The sequence below is a fragment of the Stenella coeruleoalba genome (assembly GCF_951394435.1).
Source record: "Stenella coeruleoalba genome assembly, chromosome: 9".
NCBI lineage: Eukaryota > Metazoa > Chordata > Mammalia > Artiodactyla > Delphinidae > Stenella > Stenella coeruleoalba.
In genome coordinates this window covers 32,556,238-32,582,400 of record NC_137155.1, presented here as the reverse complement: position 1 = coordinate 32,582,400, position 26,163 = coordinate 32,556,238, and the positions used below count along the sequence as shown (strand labels likewise).

The window sequence follows — 26,163 nt, the reverse complement described above, 5'->3', positions numbered from 1 at the left end:
GCCACTCCGCGGCATGTGGGATCCTCCCGGACCGGGGCACGAACCCGTGTCCCCTGCATCGGCAGGCGGACTCTCAACCACTGCGCCACCAGGGAAGCCCTATTGCTTGTATTTTTGACCTGTCTCCTTCAAATTGCATGCTTTTTGGCTGCAGGGTTTTTACAGCAGCCTTTCTGCATCTTTAGCTTCCCACAAGGCCCAGTACTTATAAGATCTAAGGGGCAATATGAAGTGTCAGGGAAAATCTCACCTATCTGGGTCCTGTAGAGAAGGAGACAGACTTATTTTTTATCATTTATATGTTTAGACAGAAAGGTTTGGAAATATTTCTAAACTGTGTTGTGCATTACTTTACTTTTTAGGTAAAATCTGCTCTCCACAAATTACTTGTGGAGTAAAATTACAAATTATTTTGTGGTTCGAAATGGCCATTTTAAACATTGATTATTATACAATATTGCAGCATGGTAATGAGTCCAAGCTGTTGGGCTTAAGTTCTTCAGTTTGTATCTAAATATAGATCTTTGTGAAGTAAGAAACAAAAGTTATTTGATCCATAGTTTTTACAAGAATTAAGCGCCTGTGAGTAAGGAGGCAGGCAAATGGCTTCTAAGTTAATGTAGCAAAATCGCAAGTCAGAAAAGGATCTTTTTGATGACCATATGTTAATTCCCTTTTTTCTCTAGGATATCTCCTGGTTTGATGATAAGGAAAACAGCACAGGAGCCTTGACAACAATATTAGCCATAGATACAGCACAAATTCAAGGAGTATGTATATTGCTTTTATCTTTAATTTATTTATTTATTTATTTTTTGGCTGCGTTGGGTCTTCGTTGCTGTGCGCGGGGCTACTCTTCATTGGGGTGCGTGGGCTTCTAATTTCGGTGCCTTCTCTTATTGCGGAGCATGGGCTTTAGGCTCGCGGGCTTCAGTAGCTGTGGGGGGCGGGCTCCAGAGCGCAGGTTCAGTAGTCGTGGCCCAGGGGCTTAGTTGCTCCACAGCATGTGGGATCTTCCCGGATCAGGGTTCGAACCCATGTCCCCTGAATTGGCCGGCAGATTCTTAACCACTGTGCCACCAGGAAAGTCCCTGCTTTTATTTTTAAATGGTGTATGTATATGGTATGCATGCATGCGTGTACACACATGTGTTTGTGCATATATGTGAGCTATGCTGAGATGACCCACATCATTAAGGAGACCAGATATGTCTCAGGGCTAACAGGGAGCTCGCAGTGAAAGATATAAAGAAGCCTTTCTGTTCTGGACATTTTTAACCAAAAATAAAGAAGATTTAGGACATGTAATAGGATAACCAGAGGACTAAAGAAGATACCAAGAATGAGTTAGAGAAAAGAGCTCAGAATTAAATAGTAAGATAAGAAAAAGTAACAAAATGAAAACACACACACGTAACTTAGAAGTTTTAATAAAAGAATGAAGTTTAGTTGTTCCTTCCCCCCAGAAAATAAAATCTTATTTAGCATAATATGTAACATGTTAAATTCATATGCATCTGGAAATGGTTCTGTGCTAGTTGTTATACAGATCAAGTTAAAGAGATATGTGTGATCATGACTGGTCACAATACGTATAAATAAAATTCATTTTTATGAACCATATTCAAAATCAATGACAGAATGACCAGCATAATGTATGTACGTCAAAGTGACACTTAAATATTTATGGGGAGTAGAGTAGTGTGGAAGAGATGAAGAGTAATTTATTAGTTTTCTTCCAATTATTTTAATAAAATTAACCTGTATATTACAAGCAGGATTTCAACTATAATTGAGAAAAGGAATGCAAAACAAGATTTCCCACCTTTTTTTTTTTTTTTTTTTTTGCGGTACGCCGGCCTCTCACCGTTGTGGCCTCTCCTGTTGCGGAGCACAGGCTCCGGACGTGCAGGCTCAGCGGCCATGGCTCACGGCCCAGCCACTCCGCGGCATGTGGGATCTTCCGGAACCGGGGCACGAACCTGAGTCCCCTGCATCGGCAGGCGGACTCCCAACCACTGCGCCACCAGGGAAGCCCTCCCACTTTTAAGTGAGGTAAAGTTTTTGATCTCTGTTAAAATAAGAACTCTACGAGAATTATAGACTTTCCTTTTTCCTTATCGTTCATGTGGGAGAAAAGGAAAGTCAATGATGCACCTCTGAATGACAGAAAAATCTTAAAAGTATTTTTTTGTTGGTTAGAAATACTGAAATGTTGATTACAGCATTGCTACCAGAGCAACAAATTGTCAACTGAAACAGCTCTTCAAAATTGTATTTTCTTTTGGAAGCTATTTCCACAGGACATGGCCACTATTCTAATTTTTGTAACTTTTGCAAGACTTCTTTGTTCAATATATACATATAAGGATAGATTTATATTACTAGAGAATAAAACAAGTTGGTTACAATTATGAATATTCACATGCTTCTGTATTGGTTTGGAAAACTAATTTTATGATGTAGAAAGAGCTCAAGAGGAAAGGGGGCATCATCTTCATCTCTTCCTGAAACTTTTTTTGATAATTTTGAAAACAAGACTCCAAATTTCACTAGATAGTATTTAAATTTTAAAGTAAGGCTGAGGAGCTGGATTGTACTTGTATAAGTGGGAAGAAAATGATGGATAAAATTTCACTTAATAGGTAACTAATGAGCATAGCATTAATCTTCCATAGCACAATAGAATCAGATAAATAACAACATCTGTGTTTAGAAATTCAATGGTTCACTACTTTTGGCAGAAGTATCAATCCCTATAATTCCCTTTGAATCCCCATTCTACAAAATTTGTTTTTTTTTCCTTTGCTGTGTGCACGTTTTTCTCTTACTACCTATCATCATTCAGATCTTTTAAGACTCCAGTGAAATAGGTATTCTTACTATAAGCTATACTTGATACGTGAGACATCTCTTTTAGTATTTACTTAAATGAAAAGAACAAATTAGTGCTAAAGACGAACATTACCCTCCAAATACCCATTAGTTGTTTCTAATACATAATGTTGTCTCTCATCAAGAAGAATTAATGGGAATATTTGTCAGTGTGATTCCTTATAAGCCTTTGACTAATACTATTTGAATCATTTGAAAATTTCCTGTTTCAGTTAGTAAATGTTGGTCTCATGATAACTTCTGGGCAAGTCAAATCATTTTCATTAAATAAGAAGTAGTAGCTAAACACTAGATGGGTGGAATACTGATGGCACATTTAAAGTTGAAGAATTTGGAAAGCATAGCAACCAAAGAAGGATTCCAAAAATAAGACTGTGTCTACTGGCATATAATTCACATAAACCCTTGCTTTGCCATATATAGGTAGGTTCATATCTAACTTGAATGGATTCTCTTTCTATCGAAGGAAGATTATTTACTAATCCTATTTGTCCACTATTTCTTTTATCACAAAGACACACCACACTAGAGATGAATCAGTAAACAATAATTTGGGGTCATATATCCTATCATATCAACTTAAGATATTTCCATCTCAGTTTCTTCATCATGTAATTTCAGTTACATGTTATTTTATCAAATGTATTAGGATGAATGTTTATAAACTAACCCTTTAATAACAGTAAATTTTATTCTGAAGCCCTTACTAATTACCAAAAATATAAACTCCTGGCTATTTTTAGATGTTCTGATACTTTGAGAGTCATGAGAAAAACATGTTAGTGAAATAAGGTTATAGGACAAAATGATTCCTGAAATAGTTGATTGAATACAACCAATTTAACTGGTATTATTTCAGCCCAAGGCAATGGCTTACTGCCAGTACATCTGTCAACAGACTATTTTCTGTGTAGTATGTAGTTTTATTAAAGGTATAAAGCCATTTTAAATTCTTTGGGAGACTGAATTTCACAAAGTTACAAAGTATTATTTCTGTATATTTTAGCAACCCCTTTTCATCAACCAGAAGTCTTACCTCACTTTTGTCCACATGAAAGTGTGTGACTGATGCCACAGTGTACACTTGATATACCGACAGACACAATGTTAGTTCCGAGAATTCTCATCAGAACTACAGTTACATTGCCCCAAGAAATAAAAATTTCCTTTATTAATTCCTAGAGCCCAGTGAATTGATTAGGTAGAGCTAGGGTATCATTACATGGACAATGGTGACCTCACCTGTTGGTTTAACTTTTTGACATGGAAAGTGTATAAAACAGCTTAACATTACTTATAATTCAAACAATGTGAGTAGTCTTTGAAATCACTTTACCACAGTATAAGGTTGGCATATAATTGCTGTTTTGCATTACAATTTTAGGTTGAATTAATTGAGACATTATCAAGTCTACAGCAAAAGCTAATATCCAAAACCATAGTGGTTAAAGGTGGTCCTTCCTATAAAAAAAAAATTTCAATCTCAGCCCTGAACTCAAAACTTTGCAGTGAAACTTTACCACTGCTAAGCCCTCAAACTGTTGTCTGGGAAGACAAGTCAAGAAATTCAGCTTCCACTTTTGACAAAAAAAGAAATAAAGATAGTAAGGTCTACAGGAGCAAATGAACTTCGCCACTGGTCCAATAATGTGTGATAAATTCATTTATTTTCCACAACATACTTGCTAATGAATAATAGGGTGAATAACAATAGGCCTTAAACACCTTACATTTTCACAAACTTTGTAATTTGTCCAACTAAACCTTTTTGTTTTTTCTGCTCTACAAATATTTTTGCCACCATCAGTTATAATACATCTTAGCAGATTACACTTCAGGTTATACTCATCTAGTTTATCTCTCAACTTCTTTGAAAATATTCTCACCTTCAGTTGTTCCACACAGACTATTCATAGCAGCTAATTTTAAAGTCACTTCAAACTCAGTATCTACTCCTCAAAAAAGCCAACAGTTGAGCAGTATCAGTAACCTATGTCAACCCATCAAGAGCCAGGGAAAACTACTCAAAATGACCTATGTTGTTTTTCAGTTGATAATTGATATTGCTGTCGTTTTTCTCAGCTTTTTGAGCAGTTCTTCTCATCAAAACGCTAGTCATCTGATATTAGTTTATGCTTTCTGAACAGATTTCTTCCACTGTTGCAGTCAAACATGATTTAATTAACTCACTATCTGTGAGTGACTTTCTTTGCTTAGCTAATAAATGAGCCACTCAGAAACTTACTTTAGATTCAGCCTTGTTTTCACTTTTTAGTTTTATGAAGAAATTCTGCTGTTATTCCATTCTGTGTTATTTCCATTCCATTTGTTTCCCATTTCTAATTTTTATAAATGTTACTTTCCTGTGAAACAGGAATTTTGTGATGCGTGCTTAGTCTGCTAATGTCGACCTGTTTTGTATATTTTTAAGACTGTATAGTCTCATGGCATAATAAACACAGCACTGTGACATCTAATTAGAACACAAAGTGATCCACAGTCCATTGTGCCTTCCTTAAAAGCAGGACATCCAAAGTCCACTTTTCTCTTCCTTTCTTGTCTTTAGATGATGGGCATACAATGGTAATTTTTAAAACTAGGATGAAATATCACAGTACAGCAACACACAGGGCACTCAACATGCTGCCAAATTATATACAATGTCATCACAGTGAGCAGCAGTACAAAGCAAGGAGAGCGGCACATATGGTTTCTCTAGCAACCCCTCAACTCCATCATTATAGTCCTAAGACAGCTATAGTCAATAGGTAAACAAAGAGGCATGGCTGTGTTACAATAAAACTTTTTTTATGGATACTGACATTTGAATTTGTAGAATTTTTATGTGGGTCGTTTTCATTTATTTTCATTATCTCTTAACTTTTTGAATGTATGTTACACAATGATAATAACTTTTAATGTCATTGTCTGTCTGGGTGAGTTTCAACTGATTGATTTTTATGCTCATTATGGGTCGTTTTTGGTGCTTTTTGTCATACCTAGTAATTTTTGTGTAGATGCCACACATTGTGAATTTAGCGTTTTGGGGTGCTGAATATTTTTGTATTTCTAGAAATATTCTTGTTTTGTTCTGGGATGCAGTTAAGTTACTTGGGAACAGTTTGATCTTGCGGGGGGTCTTGATTTTAAGATTTATTAAGCAGGACTGGAGCCAACAACTGAGGCAAGACCCTTCAATATACTCTACCCTATGACCAGTGAATCATGAGGTTATTCAGTCAGGCTGGTATGACCAAGCGTGTGGTCTTGGTATGACTGGTATGACTAGCCCTCACACATGCATTGTTCAGTTGAATACTCAAGGAGGACCCTCTGCAGATATCCAGATTTCTCTTTTTGTATACCTCTCTCTTCTTCAGTGTTCTGTGCTGCAAACTCTAGCTTCCTTGGCCTCTCCAGACTCAGCTTTGTCTACTCCACTTATGGAGTCTGTTAGGCTCTATCTCAGTTTACCTTTCCTATCCTGAAGCCTGGAAGCTCTTTTAAGGGGTAAACCGTGGCAAACATAGGGCTCACCTCGTTTGTTTCCCATTTCACCCTTGGTTGCCTTAGGTCTAGTATCTTGAAAACTATTGGTTCATATATTTTGTCTATTTTTTATTTGTTTCAGATGGGAGGACAAATCCATTCCCTCTCTTCATGTTAGCCAGAAGCAGAAATCCTGCTATATAGAATTTTATTTCTACAATTGCTTACTGAGTATCTTTCCATTTATTTCCTTATGGCAGCCATTCCTCTGGAACTTTCTTATCAAAGTTGTATGACCCACATTTAGCATAGTATTTGGACATAGTAGATACTCCATAAATAATTGTTATCTGTAGAACTATTTAATTATGACTTTCTGCTCTTGATTTCCAAGGAAAAATTCTATCTTCATGCACGTTGATAAAGAATCTAAAGAAGTTTAATTAAATTTCCTCTGATTGCAGTTCTAAATTCTTTCCAGAGCTACACTATTTCTCTAGGTCTTTAAGGCAATTTTAAATTGTCTTTTAGTTCTTGTAGTATTTTTCAAGGCCAGATGTCTGTTGTTTTCTGTTAATTCTTCCTGGAACAGGAAAGATATATTCAGATCCTTCTTATCCTACTACCATCACCAAAAGGCAGGGTTTGTGGCCTGTCCATGGCTGCGTTGACTGAATATTTCAGTAAGTTTCTGGTAGCTTAAACTAAAATGCCATTTAGAAAGGTATATGATCTTACTTTCAAGAAGCAGATTAGTACAAGAGTGAATAAATCAAGCTTATTGAATAAGCAAGGTTATGCAAGTGCAAGTCACTTTATAGAAAGTTCTTATGTCCCAAACAAAAAGCTCAAATACAAGACCGTTCCATTAAAAATTTGGCAAGTTTACACTTGTATGTTTTTAGACATGAGGTTGGTTTGCATACTCCTTAGACTAATTTTAAGTGACTCTCAAATGTTCATCTGATGTGCCTCTGATAATTCCCTCTACCTCTTTTTCCAACACGCCGCATAATTTTATACTCAAAAACTACAATCCTCAGCATGCTTTCTGTCTTTACTTTTCCTATTTTTCACCTTTTGACTTCATTTTCTTTTGATTTCCTGTAAAGAGCTGTAATCTTAAAGTAAATAGGATAAAAACAGAGGAAGGTGGTGAAAAAAGGAACTATATTATGGCCACCTAATAGGAAATACCCAAACAGAAAAGAATAACTGTTCCCTGGATATGTTTTCCACTTTTGTTAATATAGATATCGTGCCAAAAACTGAGATCTGAAAAAGGAAAAGTCATTGACCTCAAAATAAGAAAGTACAAAGTGGAAATTAATGAATGTATAAAGGCCTAAAAACATAGCTATCAAGTAATTGATGGCAAGTAATTTCTTAGTAATATTTAGATAAATTTTACATTAAAAGAACAGTGACTATCTTATTCTTAACAAAACTTGATTGTAATTTTTAAAAATACTTCTATTTTACAGCAAAAAATATATATGTTTATGTGGCTGTAGGAGCATTCCATAGTTAATCTGATGTGGGGTGGGACCTTCAACAGTACAAGTACTTAAGTTCCACAGCCTCTTCATCCAGCTATCTGACCTATATAACTTTGAAACTCATGGTGAGGGTGGGAGGAGAGGAGCAAGTACAGTATATTGGTTTGTAAGGGCTGCCATAACGAAGTACCACAGACTGAGTGGCTTAAACAACAGAAATTTATTTCTTCATGGTTCTAGAGCTTAGAAGACCAAGATCAAGGTGTTGGCATGGTTGGTTTCATTCTGAGTCCTCTCACCTTGACTTATAGTTTTCTTCGTGTTGTGTACTCACATTGTTTTTCTCTATGCAAGCATGTCTGCAACCAAATTTCCTTTTCTTATAAGGACACCAGTCATATTGGAGTAGGGCTCACCCTCAAAACCTCATTTTAATCTAATTACCTCTTTAAAGACCTTATCTCCAAATACAGTCACATTCTGAGGAACTGGGATTCAGGACCTCAACATATGAATTTGGGTGGGGGGTGTAGAACCATTCAGTCCATAATATACAGCATCATTTATCTCTGCATCATCCTTAAACTCTCAAGAGGCAGAGTGTAAGCAAGCATTAGTACCAAATGACATTTTTATTTCAGCCTCATAGCTTAGAGTTAGTGTATAACGCCCTAAAGCATGTAAAATGGGTTACCTGTCTGAGTTTTCAGTATTTAGTGGTTTGTTTGGTGTTTGTTATTGTTATTTGTTTTTACTTTTTTGGGGTTTTCTTTGATAGTTCAGTGAAAAAAATGGGAAAATAGTGGATCATTATCAGATGCAGTCTTGAAACTAAAACCACAAAAGTTTTTTAGGAATAAGTCAGAGCCCTGTGGAGAAAGAGGGCTTTTTATTGTTATTTTAATGATGATACTAATTTGGGGGATACTTCAGTGAATATTGATATCACCTTGTAGAGAAGCAATTTGACAATATCTATGAAGAATGTAAGAGTATATACCCTTTAACATATAACTCCAGGCTAGGAATTTAACATTAGGAAATAAAAGATGAGCACAAATATTTTGCACAAAGATGTTCATTACATCTTTGCTTTCAATAGTGAAAAATTGGAAGCAATCTACTAGATATTTTTTGAAGACTATTTAGTGACCCAGGAAAAAGCTTGCTGTATAATGTAAAGAGATAAAAGCAGGATACAAAGCTGAATACACACAATAATCCTAATCTGAATGTGTGTATGTATTTATGTCTGGAAGGATGTAATTTTTAACATTATTTAGACCTTTTCCAATGGCCATGTTTTCATGATCAGAGCAAAACATATGTTTGAAAATGTGAATTGATATCTTGGTTGATTATAGCTGTGTTTCTAGGTAAATAGGTGTTTCATATTTTCATCACAGCATAAAGGAATTTAACATTTCAGTTTATTACTTAACATGTGTCCCACTGAAAGTTAATTCATAAGACATGCAGTTCTCGTAAAGCAGTTACGAAGATATTTCTACTTAATTTAAGATTTTTTTCCAAATTTCTTTTAAGTTACCTCATACCATGATGTTTCCAACTCCTTTTCTGTCTTGATATTGCCTCTTTAGACCTTTGCTGAGTGAAACCAAGTTATGAAGTGCAGAAAAGGGACCGCAAGATATCATATCCAAAGTATATACTTCAATGAATATCCTCAATCATTCCATTCAGCACTACTACAGTGTAGTGACTAAAAAGTACCGGCCCTTTTTCAGTGTAAGGGGAAGGGGCAGGGTTGGTTTTGGAGCCCACATATGGTAAGTTGGGCATCCATGTGAGGCAGCAGCCTCATGTGGGAAAGCCAAGCCAGAGAAGAGTGAGGAGGGTATGCATGCAGGGGAGAGACAGGGGTCATGATAGCAGATTGGTCACGATCTGCATGATAGCAGAGAGATTGATCAAGGAACTCTGTTAAAGAAAATGGGAGCCAGGTTTCTGACTGTTGAAGAAGGGGATAACAAATATTAGAAGGGAGAAAGCTGGAAATAACCTTGTGTTTTTGGATTGGAACTGGAGGTATTGGTATGAACTCACGGATTTCAAGAAATATAAATAGAGAAATAAATATAGATTTCAATATGTGCTTGCATCTATGCACACACACATACACACACACACACACACACACACACACACACACACACACACACTCCCCAGTTCTATCTACTAACATTCCACTGATAATGAGTACAACTAGCACCATATATTGATTTTTTTAATTAAAAAAATTTTTTTCTTCATATAGTAAGTCCTAAATAACATTCTCCACTAACAGGAACTGGAACTCCTTGGAGAAATGACAGATTTCAGGTGTAGGGCCTGGAAAATCTTTTTGTGCCAGAAAGTAAGAACATATTCAAAAATAATAGGAACATGTCAAAGGACAATATCAGACATAATATAGACAAATAAAACATAATGACTCCTTAGTAGTGGACATTTTTAAAGTATAACTATTATTTAATCTCTAAGTATAAATTCAAAATAAAAATCTATGTATAAATCCTAAAAAAGAAAGCTTATCTTATTTTGCAAGAAACTATAATAGCAATTCTTGTAAATTTAAAATTAGCTGACTTTTTTCCAAAATATGTCTGATTATAGGCAACGGGTTCAAGGGTTGGTGTCTTAACACAAAATGTAACTAACATGGGACTTTCAGTTATCATTTCCTTCATATATGGATGGGAGATGACACTCTTGATTCTGAGTATTGCTCCGGTACTTGCTCTGACAGGAATGATTGAAATGGCAGCAATGACTGGATTTGCCAACAAGGATAAGCAAGAACTTAAGCATGCTGGAAAGGTAAAATAAAGACTGTTGTTCCCATCATAACCTTTTAAGAGAAAATCAATAAGAGCTCCTATCCTTACAATACATAACTTCCTTTCTTAGGAATCTGTAAAGTGATGTATATGTATTGAAATTCATACAGATCAGTTTAAGATGGGGTTTAGATAATGTCATAGCAATAGGGTGCATAATTTAGAGCATAGGCTCTGGAGTCAAACTGGCTGAATTAGAATCCAGATTCTACTACTAACAAATGTGTGATCTGAGCAAGTTACATCAACCTTTCTGGACTTCAGTTTCTTCCTCTGTAAAGTGGAAATAAAATAGTATCCCCTTAGAGATATTTATGACTATTACAGAAAACACTTAGTCTTATTAGTATATGCAATAGTATCTGGAAAACAGTAAGCACTCAGTAATGTCAGCCATTATTACTGTTACCAAATCGTGGGGGAATTTGTTAACATTGTGATTCTACATTCTCTGATTATTGAATAATTGAATGTCTTGAATAATTCTGGGTATTTTATTTTTCAAAATAAAGAGGAAATATAATAGTTACTAAATTCAAGGCAAGGTACTGATATTGGTAGTGCCTAAAACAAAGCTTTAGAGACAAGGACCATTTTTAAAATGATCAAAATGAACAATGTATTTACTTGGAAAATTTTTTGACATATATAAGTTTCTCAGAATCAATCATATTCATAAAGATAATCATTGTAGTAGTGATTTAGAGAAACATTAGTAATGTAGTACCATAATATCTAAAAGTTGAAAGAGATGTCATTTGATCCAGCCACTCACCCAAAGTAGAAATCTCTTGTACAACATCCCTGTTGAGCATATATCCATCTTTTATCCACCCTTTTCTCCAGTGGCAGGCAGTGCATTACTTTCCCAGGCTGCTGCCTACACCTTAGATGGTAGGGAGTTCTTTTTTTTTTTTTTTTTTTGGTGGCCTTCTATCCTTCTCTTCTTGCCTTTCATCTTGATTGAGGTCCAAAACCTGCTTCTCGTGACGCTATGAAGCCGCATCATGTAAATGCCAAGTCTTCTCTTGGTCACCCAGCCCCAACTCCTCTCATGATATAGTTTCAAAGATCTATATCACATTGGTGAAAGGCCTGAATATAAAGATGATTTTAGTATCATTATGGTCTGTATCACAGTGATTGTATCATATTATAAATAGCATGAATATTCATGAATAGGGATCCAACCAAGCACAGGACTCATAGAAATCTGGTTTTCATGACCCTTGGACTTTTCCACCTTTCTTGCACTAGATAAGGACCCTTGGAATGTCTGCTTGAGCAGTACAGACTGAACTACATAGCATATATTTGCTTCAGAAACACAGAAAAGTTGTTCAGCCCTCCGTGTGAGCAAATTATCACAATTTCCAAGTTAATCTGGCCATAATTAATTATATTTTATTCATCTTAATTTTTATGTCATGAGCTTTAGTTGCTTATGTGCCATTTGATTTTTTTCCTTTTTGTATTATTAAAGTAACCTCAGAGTATACAATCAATAACTGCAATCAAATAAGCAATGTGTCCTTTCCCACTAGCTTTTCAATCAGTCACTTTACCAAACACCAAAACTTAGAATATGGACCAATAAAACATATTGGTCCTTCTTTGGTTGCATGTGTAGATTTGGAAAAATCATCAAGTGTTTTATTTTTCAGGTTTTAAATGACCATATTAGTAAAAAATAAATAAAATGACCATATTAGTTTTTAAAAAAGGACTATTTTCTAAGGTTCTGCTTTCAGTCCTTTCTTTATTGTGAAAAATGATCACAAGACTTTTTCATTCATTTCTTTTTGTTTTCCTCAAGATTTCAGCATTCTCATCGATTTTCCTCATGCACTACAAAATGTTACAGATGGAGATTTCTTTGAGTTCATTTTGAAATTATGAGAATTTAGAGCAGAATCCAGGTGTCCTGACCATGGTCTACATATCAGTTCTCTCCCGTAACCCAAGTTCTCCTTCAAACAACCTTGGGTATCCACCTAGGTCTTCATCTGTCCCACAGTCCACTCTGCCAGCCTGGAAAGAGAATGTGGAAGCAAAAAGTTTCTCTTTCAAGTCAACATGTGTTCTCATGTCCAAGAAGTTATTCTGCGCCAAAAGTCTCCTCCATTTTTGATCCCCCTTCTTTTTGAAAACTATATAACTATGAAGAAGCATTACATTTGACCTAAATATCTTTTTAAGTTCACAGACATCAACATGAAAAACAGCTATACAATATCTTATACAGAATTCAAAAGCCACACTCCATGTTACTTTACAGCAGTGTTCCTGAGAACTTTGGTTGCTATTTGCATTTCTGTGCTAGAATAAAATAATTATTTACTTGATTCTCTCTTCTGTCTTCTTCTTAAATCAGCTCATAATTCATAGGACAGCTCCTTTGCATAATTACATACGGACATAATGCTCACTAATGTTTGATCTCTCTGCTTATGGAACTAGTTTAAATAGAAACTCAATGAAGACTTAAAGAGGGCTAAATTTAGACCAGTGGACGAAATCTTTTCAAAAGGAATTTTCCTTGAGCTTATTATCCTAATATATTATTTTCCTGTCTTATTTTGGGGAAGGAAAAACAAGAAGCTAAGAAAACTCATCAGAAAAACTTATTGACTTAATGTACTTACTATGTCCCCATTGTGACTGTAACTCACAACCAGAAGTTCAGCCATTACTAATTTTATTTCTCTATTTTATTATCTTGTTTTATAACATAGCAACCGAAACTGTGGAGAATATACGCACTACAGTGTCATTAACAAGAGAAAAAGCCTTCGGGCAAATGTATGAGGAGACGCTTCAGACTCAGCACAGGTGATTGTAGATTCATACTGACTGTGTTAACTATAGTTTGTTCCTATAAAGGCAGCACTCCTGGGTGACTCCAGTGGTTTGCCTGCCAACTCATTTGCTCTGGAATCTTTCCTAGTAATGGCATAGCGTAATTCCTTATATGACTCCACCAAGAGGAAACTAGAAAGAGGATTGAGAGCAAGCACATTTAGAATATATGTTTTAGGTCCTCCCACATTGCCATGAACTATAACAAAGTGTGCATATTTTTCTTATTTCCATGAAACATGATTGAGGAAATAACATATTTAAGAAAGAAAATAATATTGCTTAGCCCTTTATATTGAATCTCTATAAAGAGTTCACATTTTAAAATGAATATATGCACAACAAATGTGATCAATTCTTTTAATTTTAAACTAGTCCTCCTTACCACATTTACTTAGTGATACTCTTTGTATTACTTTATCAGAAAGATAGCTTTGTACTCTTTTACACTCACGCTTGTGGTTGGTACCGCCATTTAATTCCCACTATTCTATTAGTGCAACATTAGGATAGAAAATATTTTTAAACCAAATCTCTTTAACTCTTTCAGTAACTATCCTTTCACAGACCTTGTCCATTCATTTGAAAATACATAGAGGCAGCTTTGTTACATTGAACTATAAAGCATATACCTATAGAGAAAATCATTACATTTATTGTTTTCTCTATAATAATTCTCAGTAGTTAAAAAGTCATTTTCTCGGGGCTTCCCTGGTGGTGCAGTGGTTGAGAGTCTGCCTGCCGATGCAGGGGACACGGGTTCGTGCCCCGGTCCCGGAAGATCCCACATGCCGCGGGAGCGGCTGGGCCCGTGAGCCATGGCCGCTGAGCCTGCGCGTCCGGAGCCTGTGCTCTGCAACGGGAGAGGCCACAACAGTGAGAGGCCCGCGTACCGCAAAAAAAAAAAAAAAAGTAAAAAAGAAAAAAAAAGTCATTTTCTCTTTAATAATTAGAAAAAGTGTATACCCCCTAAATGATAACATGTTTTACCTTCTGTACTCATTACTCTACGTTTATTTAAAGGACCTTACTATACCTCATGCCCCATTATCTAGTAAATTTTGTGCATTTCAGAAATACCTTGAAGAAAGCACAGATCATTGGAATCTGTTACGCATTCAGCCATGCCTTTGTATATTTTGCCTATGCAGCGTGTTTTCGATTTGGAACTTATTTAATTCAAGCAGGACGAATGACCCCAGAGGGCATGTTCAGGTAAGTTGGACAAATATATAAACCCTGTAAATGGGTTATGTACTTAAATTAACCAGAAAGATGTCTAGTTTAGAGTGTATTATCATTTAAATCATATATGTGCAAAAGACATGTTGGGGAAATTTTAAAATTTTTTGTTATTTAATATCTATTGATATAAGTGCAGTCAAGCTGGTAAAATACTGATATAACACAGGTACTCTGAGTTAAACTCCCAGATGAATTGCTTCCTACTTCAGTTTACTAGACCTGGGAATGTAGGGGTAAAATATGCCATCTTGGGCTTCCCTGGTGGTGCAGTGGTTGAGAGTCCGCCTGCCGATGCAGGGGACACGGGTTTGTGCCCTGGTCCGGGAAGATCCCACATGCCGCGGAGCGGCTGGGCCTGTGAGCCATGGCCGCTGAGCCTGCGCGTCCGGAGCCTGTACTCCGCAACGGGAGAGGCCGCAGCAGTGAGAGGCCCGCGTCCCGCACAAAAAAAAAAACAAAAAAAAGCCTTCTTGTTATCCATTGTCTTCCAAGGTGGAGATGGCTTTATCAAGTGTGACTGTAAATCAGTGAGGTAAGTTCCTTGCTAAGCAAATACTCCAGGAGAAACACATGTAAATGAGTATTTCTCTTCAGAAAAGTCACATTGAGAATTGATCATGGCATCCCAATGAGGCTGTCTCTTCCCAAAGCATTTGTTGGTGCTTCTATTTGGAACTCTGTTCACATAGTTATGAATTTCTTTACTTCACAGAAACACCTAAATTCAAATTCTGAAATTAGAAAAATTTATCTTGGGTATTAATTCTGAGCTTCTTAAGTCTCCCTAAAATGTCAGATTGTTACTAATCTGTATCATAAATGTCACTGCTAAATGTTTAGAGCTAGAGAAATCCATACAATATTTGACTCCAAAAAGTAACGTTATTTTCTTTTTAAGAAGCCCACCAAAACATACACATCAAAGCAAGGATCAGCCTCTTCAATATAATGACTTGGGAGGTTACACCTGTTTCAAGGATACTTCCATTTGGCAAAAAATGTCGGGAACTCCTCTTTGGGATTTACCTCTCAACACTCAGACACATTCTTTTGAATATCCTTATTGGTGGCACATATTTGTACTTTGAGGATATATTCAATTTGAAGAAATGGCCAAAAGTCATTTGAAGCCAAATAATTTCAGAATAACTTGGAATAATTTTCAGTTCCTCTTCATGTGTTTGTTTGTTTGTTTGTTTGTTTATCTATCAAACATTAACTGAGTTCCCAGGAAGTTTCTTTGCTAGGCACTCAGAAGGAAAGCATCCACAGTTCACCAACCTAATATTTTTGAATCTGTGGGGCCACTTAGAGGTTTCATGAAGCAGATTTTCTTATAAAATGGAATATCTGTATGTAAAATGTCAACAGGAATTTTAGGCTCCCTGTTCTACCATGTTTTCCTACCCTCTAAAACAGTGTGCAGTACTGTCCGTGTGAACATATAAATCACAATTATGACATTTAGCCTTGGACTTCATTCTGATTACACAGACTAGTTTACAGAGATAAATTAGCAAGAAACCAAATGTAGAATCACCTAAATTACTTCATTCAGTTCACCAGCCTGCACTAAATTAGCAAGTTGTTTCTTTGGTTCTTATGAAATGCAGGCAATCACAAGCTTAAAATTTGATTGTATTCCAAAAGTTTGCTTGCAAGCCAATCGTTTGAAACTCAGAACATGTCTTCCTTACGTTGCTCTAAACTTTCTGCAGGCATCTTTAAATCCCCAGTGTCCCATTCCTTCATATAACTGTTCCTTGGTATTAGTAGAGAGCAAGCCAATTAAATATATTTATACTAATGTAGGATGTCTGATGATTTTATCAATTCTCACAGAAGAATTTTCATTTATAAAAGCAATTATAATCCCAGTTACTTTCTAATGGATTTAGCTGAAGATAGTGTAACAAAGCAATCAAGAGAGAATCACCTCATTTTCCCATCACCAAACTCACTAGGGTACCACTGACTCACCATGCCTGCCATCTCCATGCAAGAACTAAGGTCCTCGTCTGCAATAGGTTCCTGCAATCATCTCTTCACATCAGTTTCTGTCACTACTGTTTCTTTGCTTTATAATCACCTGTCATAAGAAAAAGAAAGAAATCTCTCCCATGACCTTAAGTCCCCTTCTGCCTACTTTCAATGTCTCTGTTCTCCTTTGCAGCAAAACAAATTCTAGAGTAGCCTATTCTTGTTATCTACACCTTTTCATCTCCAACCTCTCCTAAACTCATTCCAGTCAAGCCTTGATTCCCACCATTCCACTAGAAAGACTCATTGTCAAGGTCACCACTGACCTCCATCTTGCCCACCCATGACCCATCCAGTGTCCGGTTTTCCCATCTCATTTAACTTGACCTCTCAGCAGCATTTTATACTCTCCTTCCTGAAACATTTTCTTCTCTAGGCTTTTTCTCCTTTGTTATTGGCCCCTCCTCCTCTATTTCCTTTACGGGCTCCTGATTTTCTGCTGGGCCTCCACGTGTTGGGGGGCTTTAGAGTTCTCAGTGCTTTTCATCCACACACTCTAATTGGTAATTTCATCCAATCTAATGGTTTTTTAAATATTACCTGTATCTTGATGACTCCCTTCTGTGTATTTCCAACTCTGACCCCACTCCTAAATACCACATGCTTATCCAACTACCTACTGGACATCTCCACTTAGGCATCTAATCATATCTTAATGTGTCCAGAACAGAATTTGAAGTTTTTCCTTCCCAAAGTGTCTCTTCTCCAAGACTTCTCCATCTTAATAAACAGCACCACCATCTATGCAGTTGCTCGGCCCAAAAATCTAAGAGTCATCCCTTATTTCTTCTCTTGCCTTCACCCACCACATACAGCACCAAGTCTTAACAGCTGTAACTCCAAAATACTTCTTACCATCTCTACCCATGTTACCTTCCATTTTATCTCTTTGCCTGTCTTGACTGGACCACTGCAACTACCTGCTCACTGATGTCCCAGTACTCACTCTCTTGCTTCCCTGTAATCCATTCTCCACACAGTAGCTAGGCTAATCTTTTAAAACACAAATCCAATTCCATCAATTTACTAAAATACTGTAATGAATTCCCATTGAAATTTGAATAAAACCAAATTCCTTACTCTGACCTGAAAGCTCTACACATTTGGGCCTCTGCCTTCCTTTCTAACCTCATCTACCATTGTCTTTTTTTGTGATCTGCACATCAGACCCCTACTTGCATTTCTGTCCCTGGAACTCTCAGTGTTTTTGCACTTGCTCTTTCCTCTGTCTGGAATAATCATTCAGTTCTTTACTGGGCTGCCTCTTTCTCACCATCCAAGCCTCTGCTCCCAAGTCCACTCCTCAGAGGGACTTTTGCTGATGGCTCAAAGTAGTCCTCTTAGCCCTTCTCCTCATCACTCTCTATCCCATTACCATGGTTTAGTTTGTGTATAGCACTTACCACTATGTGAAATTATCTTTTTTGTTTCCAGATTTATTGAGTGCATAGACTGTAAGCTCAGTCAGAGCAGAGCTTAGCCTGTTTTGGTCACTGATGTTTCCCTAGAGCCAAAAACAAGAGCTTGGAACATCATAGGCATGCAATAAATATTCACTGAATAAAAGACTGAACCAAAAATAAAGGGAGAGACTTGGAGTGGTGCATAATTAAGCAGTCCAGTCATTCCTGGAAATGTATTCCCAGATTCAACTTTTCCACATCACTCCTGTTTTTTACAGATTCTTCTCTTTTTCTTCCCTTCTACATCCAAGTGCTTTGGCATAAGGACTGGATGTAAGTCAAAGACAGCCATTTATAGAAAAGTAGAATGTTTGTAGCTGGGAGTCTACTTCTCCATACTGAGATTTGTTTAGATTAAAACTAAGCAAAGAATTTTCTTAGTTAAAGAATGATACAACTTCAAAATCATGCAATCACTATCATGCCTGCAAATGACATCAGGCAGGACATTTCTTGAATGGGGCCTCTCAAGGCTGCCAACAATTCTGTTTCATATGATAATCACTATAACACCAAACTTGATTGAGTCCTTACTTAGTATTAAGGATTTTTAATACATTTTCTGCTTAATCTTCTCCACTACCCTGTGAAATACTATGATTCCCATTGTACAGATGGGGAAAATTAACACTCAAGGAAGTTACCTAACTTGCCCAAAGTCAGTTAATCAGCAAGTGGCAGAGCACAGATTCAAGTTCATGACTCAAGATGCTAGGGGCTTTGCTTAGTTGACATTTATTTTTATTAATTATTATTACTAATTCTGTGACAAACTTTCATAGAACCTTTCTATAAAATTATTGTTTTTTTAAAAATTCTTGTATAGTTTTCCAAACATTTAAATATCCAGAGCTGGGCTGATTCTTACCATAAATGGAACAAGTAACTTGCTTAATATTAGTTTATGACCCTAAAATATAGCAGAATCAAAAGGCCCCCATACAAAAATTCCTCCTCCTGCTGGACTACCATATATCCTGAATTTTTTTTTCATTAAGTTCATTGAAAAGGGTCATTTCTGGAGACGTAAGAATTTTAGCTGTCAGAACATATGTAGGACTGTTAACATGAGAGCAACGATTAATGAACAGTAATCACACTGGTATTTCCTAGTGCCCTGAGGGAAGGAAGAAACAAGGAGCTATCTGAGCTTGGACCACGAGTATCATTTTTGATTTGAGTTTCATTCAACCAGACTACAAACAAAGTAAGGATACCCATACTTTTATAGTATGGACAAAGAAGAGAGGCTCTGGGAAATATGGGTATGGGGCTGTGCAAAATGTGAACAGATGAGATTTGTCTTCAATAGCAAAATCTTCAGTTTTCTTAGAGACCCAAAGTGGTCCCCAGCTACCATAAACATATCACAAGTGTCCCTTTAGACACACTAAACTACACCTGGCCTAAAGGACTCTGTGCCTTCCAGAATCTAAGGACAGAGACAGCTTTCTATATAATCAGCTAATTGAATGGAAGATTTTACAAAGAAAACTCTCTCCTACTAGAACCCTCCTTACATGAAAAGAACTTTGTGCCATTCTCTAAATCAATGGTTTCCCAACTCATCAATCGAGGAGCTGGTTAAACATGCAGATACCTGGAGCTCACCCTACAGATCTAACCCAGAGATCTGTAGATCTGGTGTAGGGCCAGGAAACTACGTTTTACCAAACATCCCAGACTGTTCTGAGGCACAGGATCTGAAGATCACTCTTTAAGAAATATGAGCATAGGGACTGAATTCCAGGCTGCTCTCCACAGCTACTTGAAACCTCAGGGTTTTCTTTTGGCCATTACCAGAAACTTTTCTAGAATTATATAAGAACTGGGGAAGTCATATTTTAGTTTATTGTATAAAATAAAGATGCTTTATTCACTGTATAAAATGTGAATGTATTTTCATGATTTATAGCTACCAGGATAGATAAGCTGTCTCTCTTTCAGAAATGACAGTGTGCCTTATAGAAGGAGATGCACAACGGGAGTTTTAACAGCAGAATCCCTTGATGTGCTCATAAAGTTACGTTATCAGCAAAGCTGCTTAACCAAAACCTTAGCTTTTTCTTCTAAAAAAATAGGCAACATACATTTCTTATGGTAGAAACTGTCTCCATCCATCTCTATTATTGTAGAAGTTTCTCTGAAATGAGCATTTTTTAAAAGGTGGTGACATTTTCCCTCTGCTGCCTTGCAGCCAATGCATAGGCATTCAGAAAATCTCTTTCTTACGTTCTCATACACATACGTGTAGTAAAAATCTCCCCTTCTGCTTCTGTTAGCCGTAGCAACACTTTGGATTTACTTCAGTCTAAATGTACAGACTTTGAGAAATACAACATAAATTTATTTTCTCCCATCTGAATTTTAGTGCCTTTAGGTTAGTTTCTAGCTAACTTGCCTTTTGCAGTATAGTCCAGAAACCATTAGTGTTCCAGCAGAGGTTTCTGTTATTCTCCATACTCCCACGTCAGAACTTTCCTCTCTCTGTTTCTTCCTTCTTTGCTACGCATATTAGCAGGAAGCTAAGTAGAGCAGATGGGTAAGAAAGAATCAAGTCATGACAGCCTTCAGTACAGTAACTATAAAAGCCACAGCTTTGAAAACTGCCTGATAAGCAGAGAGCCAAGCAGCTTATGTGTTGTGGCCTAGTCCTCCAAAAATCCAAATGCAGTTCTTGACAGGAAATCATATTGAACTTTGAATATTTAATGTGGTTATTGGCCAAAAGAACAATAGGTGGGTTTTCAGTGAATATTAATAGTAAGTTAACAGCTTGGAATAAAAAGGGATAGAAAGCAAGCTAGGTCTCCACCATCATCTTTGCTCTGGTAGGCCAGGCAGCCATGGAACTGTGTTAACATAATTAGGAAAACAACCTTAGTTAGCCAAAACAAGGAAAACAGGAAAGTCTTCTTTGTGTTCGTTGCCATGGCAGCCACCCAGCTTCTGCCAGGCTCCTCCCCAGAGATTATGCAGAGGTTAGGAGGAAAAGATAAGGAGACCAGATAGAGGGATCAACCATTGAAGGGATCTAAAGGAGACAAATCAAGGGGGATTTGCTCTCTAGGGTCCTCTGAAGATTCTAAAATGGGAAACAAGTGGTAACAAACCCCAACATGCAGGGAGAGACAGTTCAGGTCAGCTTTCCACTAGAAGGAGCACTGTGTAAGGGAAAACAGTTAACAAGGAGGTTCAAGTTCCAGTCCTACAGTTTCATAGCTATGTGATTCTGGGCAAATTACTTATTTCTCTGAGATAAAGAGTCTCCTTATTTATTAAAAAGTGATGTGTGTGCCTTACTCCTAGGTGATCAAATGGTAACATGTATACAAAAACATTCTGTAAAACCCGAAGTACCAAATAAATATAAGTTGTATATTTTCTCTCTCCCTTCTGTTGAGAAAGAGATTTATGGTGAAAAGAAAAGGATCTTTGTACTGTTATATGGATGTTAGGGGAAAAGAGTATGAGTATAGGAATAATTGTAATAGCCACCCCTGTGAGGAAAGATACTCTATCTTCCGATCAAAAAAAAGAAACTTACTGAGTGGGGACTTCAGAAGTTGTGGTGTGACCTGCTATGCTAATCTACATCCATAGAAATGTGAGAACTTACTTTCCAACAGAAAGTGTCCCATTAACTTTCAGTTCTATGAGAGGAATAACAATAACTTAAACACTTAATGAGCACTATACTAAACACTTCATATTATTAATGTATTTAATTCGCACGACAACCCCATAAGATGTAGATGGTCTTGTTATCTCCAATTGTCAGTAAGGAAGCAGAAGCACAAAGAACATGCACAGGGTCACAGAACTAGCAAATAAATGATGGAGTTTGGATGTAGTCCCAGTGATCTGGCTTCAGAGTCCAGTCTCTGAACTGCCCAGTATATTTCCTCTTAGAATAAGTCACCAAAGGTATACAAGCTGGATATGGGAGCAGAGTTAAGGGGAGACAAATAGACCTGAACCAGTAACTATGCTGGGTATTTCTATTTGGATCAATTGTATTAAAATTAGGATTATTCATTTCTATGCTTTTTTACGTTGTTCCCAGCCAAAAGATCCTTTAAAAGTTCTAATTCGGGCTTCTCTGGTGGCGTGGTGGTTAAGAATCCGCCTGCCAATGCAGGAGACACGGGTTCGAGCCCTGGTCCGGGAAGATCCCACATGCCGCGGAGGAACTAAGCCCGTGTACCGCAACTACTGAGCCTGTGCTCTAGAGCCTGCGAGGCACGACTAATGAAGCCCGCACGCCTAGAGCCCATGCTCCGCAACAAGAGAAGCCACAGCAATGAGAAGACCGCATACCACAATGAAGAGTAGTAGCCCCTGCTCGCTGCAACTAGAGAAAGCCCACGTGCAGCAGTGAAGACCCAATGCAGCCAAAAATAAATAAATAAAATAAATACATTTATTTAAAAAAAAATTCTAATTCTATTTCAGCAGCAATGATGGGCAAGGGGATTTCCCCACTGCTTGAAAATGCTTGGAAGGATCATTGTAGCAATGGTGCAGTGACAACGGCCCCATGAACCCATGAAGAATCCATAAAACTAGGAAAGAAGAAGCCTAGCACGTGAAAACCCTCTCCAGACCTCTTCCTGCTCAATATTCTCTTTCCTCAACCCCAGCCAACCTGGAGGTTTTTGCTATAAATTCAGTAAAGCAGTATAAACTCAGTGTAAATCCATATAAGGATAAACTATAGATAAGATTTCTTCTTCCATGGACAATTTAAATTAAGAAAGTTGTAGAAGTTAAATTTTAGGTTTTTGAATTCCTGCTTTACATATTTATGGTTCAAGAATTGTTTCAACGTGAAAATCATTTCTGAACGGTGGAATGTTTCTTGTAATCTTATTTGGGCATGAAGGGGCTATATAAGCATTTATGATAGGTTAATACTTTGACAAATGTGTTGTTAGTGACTTTAAAACATTCATCATTATAGCAAATCATTCCTCTTTGTATATCCCAAATGGGTGAAATTCCCAAGACCAACATTGGCATGGGAAGTCGGCCTGAATATTTCTCTGGAGTAAGCTCTTGGCTCAGATGCCTCCAGGAGGTTGGACCAATTTGAAGGATCTGGTTTAACTCTCTCATGGAGTTAGAGCACTGGTTATTGTGCAATAAATACTTTCTAAGTGGAAGTGAAATGCAACTTAGTTCACTCTAGCTAATTGGGCCAGACTAGGTTAGGACAGATTCTATAGCAGACCAGCTTTGGCCTCTTTATAAAGAACGCACCTGGGGAAAAAGTATAAAGGAGATTAATGTCCCTGACTCAACCCCCAGATAGTCCCATCACCACAAAGTTAGGTTCCTCAATGTAATCCTCATCAACGTCAACCCCCATCCCACTTAGCCTCTCCTCAACATATACACAATAAAGACAGCATCAGGGCTTTTAGGTGGTACTCTCCCTTCTCTACTAAAACTTTTCTTCTTGCTCTATTGTGCATCCTTTGGATCATTTACCTCTCACAGAAACAAGTTCTCCCTTCTACCCTTCTCAGTAAATTTCATTTTATGGGAGACCTAACAAAGACATCAGCCTTTGTACATTTATGCCAAATGATTAAATTGACTTTTAATGACACAAATTTTACGACAGGTAGATATTTTGGCACATCTCAAATCAGAGGAAAATGGTATTTTCTTAGTTGTTCTGAGAAGCCTCCATCCCTGTGGGACTAGAATCCAGGTCTCCTGACTCATAATCCAATTCTCTTCCCATCTTACCCGCTGACTCTTGGATCAGACTGAGGCTGGAGTCTGATTCAGCCTGTTTTTTTTTTCCTTGCATTAAAAAAAAAAAAACCTCTGATGTGTAACCTAAATTCAATAACCACTTCTGATATTTATAGCTGAGTATTAAGTATTTTGAATGGCATTTTGAGCTCTAAATAATTTTACTAAATATTAGTACTAAAACTGCCTTGACATCACAGAACTAGTGGCTACAAAATTTTAGCGTCTCACATCCCAGTAAGCTGGTTTTATATTTTATACTGTGTTTGACATTTGTAAAGACAACAAGATTCAAGATCTGAGGTCTGTGTCACTGAAGAGATTGCATCAAAATCCAGCGCTTAGTAGGTCCCATCTCTGAAGAAATTCACAAGGAGACCAGTGTGTTTACCTTGCTGTGATCCAGCAGAGCAAACAAACAACTGGGTTCTGTGATGTCTTTTTACTGCCTAATGTTTAAATATTGCCAGTGAAACGGAATTATACCTTTAGCTCTGCCACTGAGATGCATTATTTTTCATTCTAGTAATATGTTTTCATGGCTAAAATGAAAAAGGAAATGAGAGGAAAATATTTAACCATGGCCACATGATATGCCACATTTCTGTGAACAATCTGTGTGCTTCCAAACATCATTTGCACACTTACCATTTTATAATTAACATATTTTAAGACTGAGATCATAATCTATAGCAGACCAAAGATCAAAGCTCTTCTTCCAGCCTGGCTAAGGTATATTTTAGTCAGATATTGTTTTGAGGACCTTAACAAAGTACAATCTCCATGCTTTGCTCTCTTTAAATCATGTAGCACTTCAGACAGATAACCAATCATCTGACATCAGTTATCTGTTCTAACTACATTATATGCAAAAAAAGAAAAAAAAACATTCATATCTACTGTGTAAATTCAGATCTCACTACTGGTGACACATTCTTCCTATTGTTAGTTGAATTCTCTGTTAAATCTCCAAGCAAATGAGCCTTATATCAAGGAGGCTAAGAAGTTTTATATTCATTAGTTAGAGCCTTTGAGCTATCTTTCTAATTGGAAAAGAAATTTTTAAGATTACCTGGGCTCCAAAGGTTATTTTGGTGTACAAGGTAAGGGATGATCACTATGTGGTAGAAAATTACAAAAGAGATACCATTGTTAGGCCTTCAGCATTGATGGTATTGTCTGGGCCAAAAGATTATATTCCAGTGCCTGATTTTTCCTTTGCTTTTACAGCTCTTGTTTGAAAACAGACCTAATTGAGATTCAAATGCTTTATATTTTGATAGAGTTTTTACTGCAGTTGCATATGGAGCTATGGCCATTGGAGAAACACTTGTTTTGGCACCTGAATATTCGAGAGCCAAATCTGGGGCTGCACATCTGTTTGCTTTGTTGGAAAAGAAACCAACTATAGACAGCTATAGTCAAGAATGGAAAAAACCCGTAAGCACAACTCTGATTTTAAATGTCCACTTATTATTAATTGTCTATATGCATGCTCTCTAAATAGAGACTTAAATGAAGGCATTATCTGATAACTGCAAAAGAGAGTGCTATAAAGAATTAAAAGCTTGTATAAATAATTGTTACGGCTACAAAGGGAGAAAGGGGGTCTTAATCAAATTTTCACCTCTGTTACTAAAATGTACAGACTTTATATTTAAAAATATGTGCTTCTAGTTTATTTATTTGCCTGATGCCGTGAGAATATTCTGGAACAAATGATTGATTTATATATTTCATTTTACTTAGACTGCAAAAGTTTTAGTCTGGGATAAAGATTTGCATTAGGATTTATTCATTTTTTGCCTCTGGTAACATATGCAAAGTAAATAGTGCCCTGCAACTTCAGATGCCATTTTTCATGGGAAATATATCTGCAAACGAAAGAGAGAAAAAGGGAACTATATTTATTAAATTATTAAATATTAAAACACATGCACATATTTAGTCACAAACTCTAAAAGACTGTGAATATTAAAAGGGAAGCAATAGGAAGATTGTATAATTTCAAAATAAGCCTCTCAGTAGTAGTCTTATACATTAAAC

The 26,163-nt window shown here is 36.8% G+C and overlaps 1 protein-coding gene across 1 annotated transcript in view; it reads left to right on the top strand.

The window, feature by feature from the left end:
* ABCB5 (ATP binding cassette subfamily B member 5) overlaps positions 1 to 26,163 on the top strand; it is a gene marked incomplete at its 3' end in the record, with an annotated part of 141,001 nt that overhangs the window by 102,849 nt on the left and 11,989 nt on the right. The window contains 5 exon segments of the mRNA XM_079932436.1: positions 687 to 770; positions 10,521 to 10,724; positions 13,476 to 13,576; positions 14,678 to 14,818; positions 25,401 to 25,557. Coding sequence (XP_079788562.1) covers positions 687 to 770; positions 10,521 to 10,724; positions 13,476 to 13,576; positions 14,678 to 14,818; positions 25,401 to 25,557 — 687 coding nt within the window.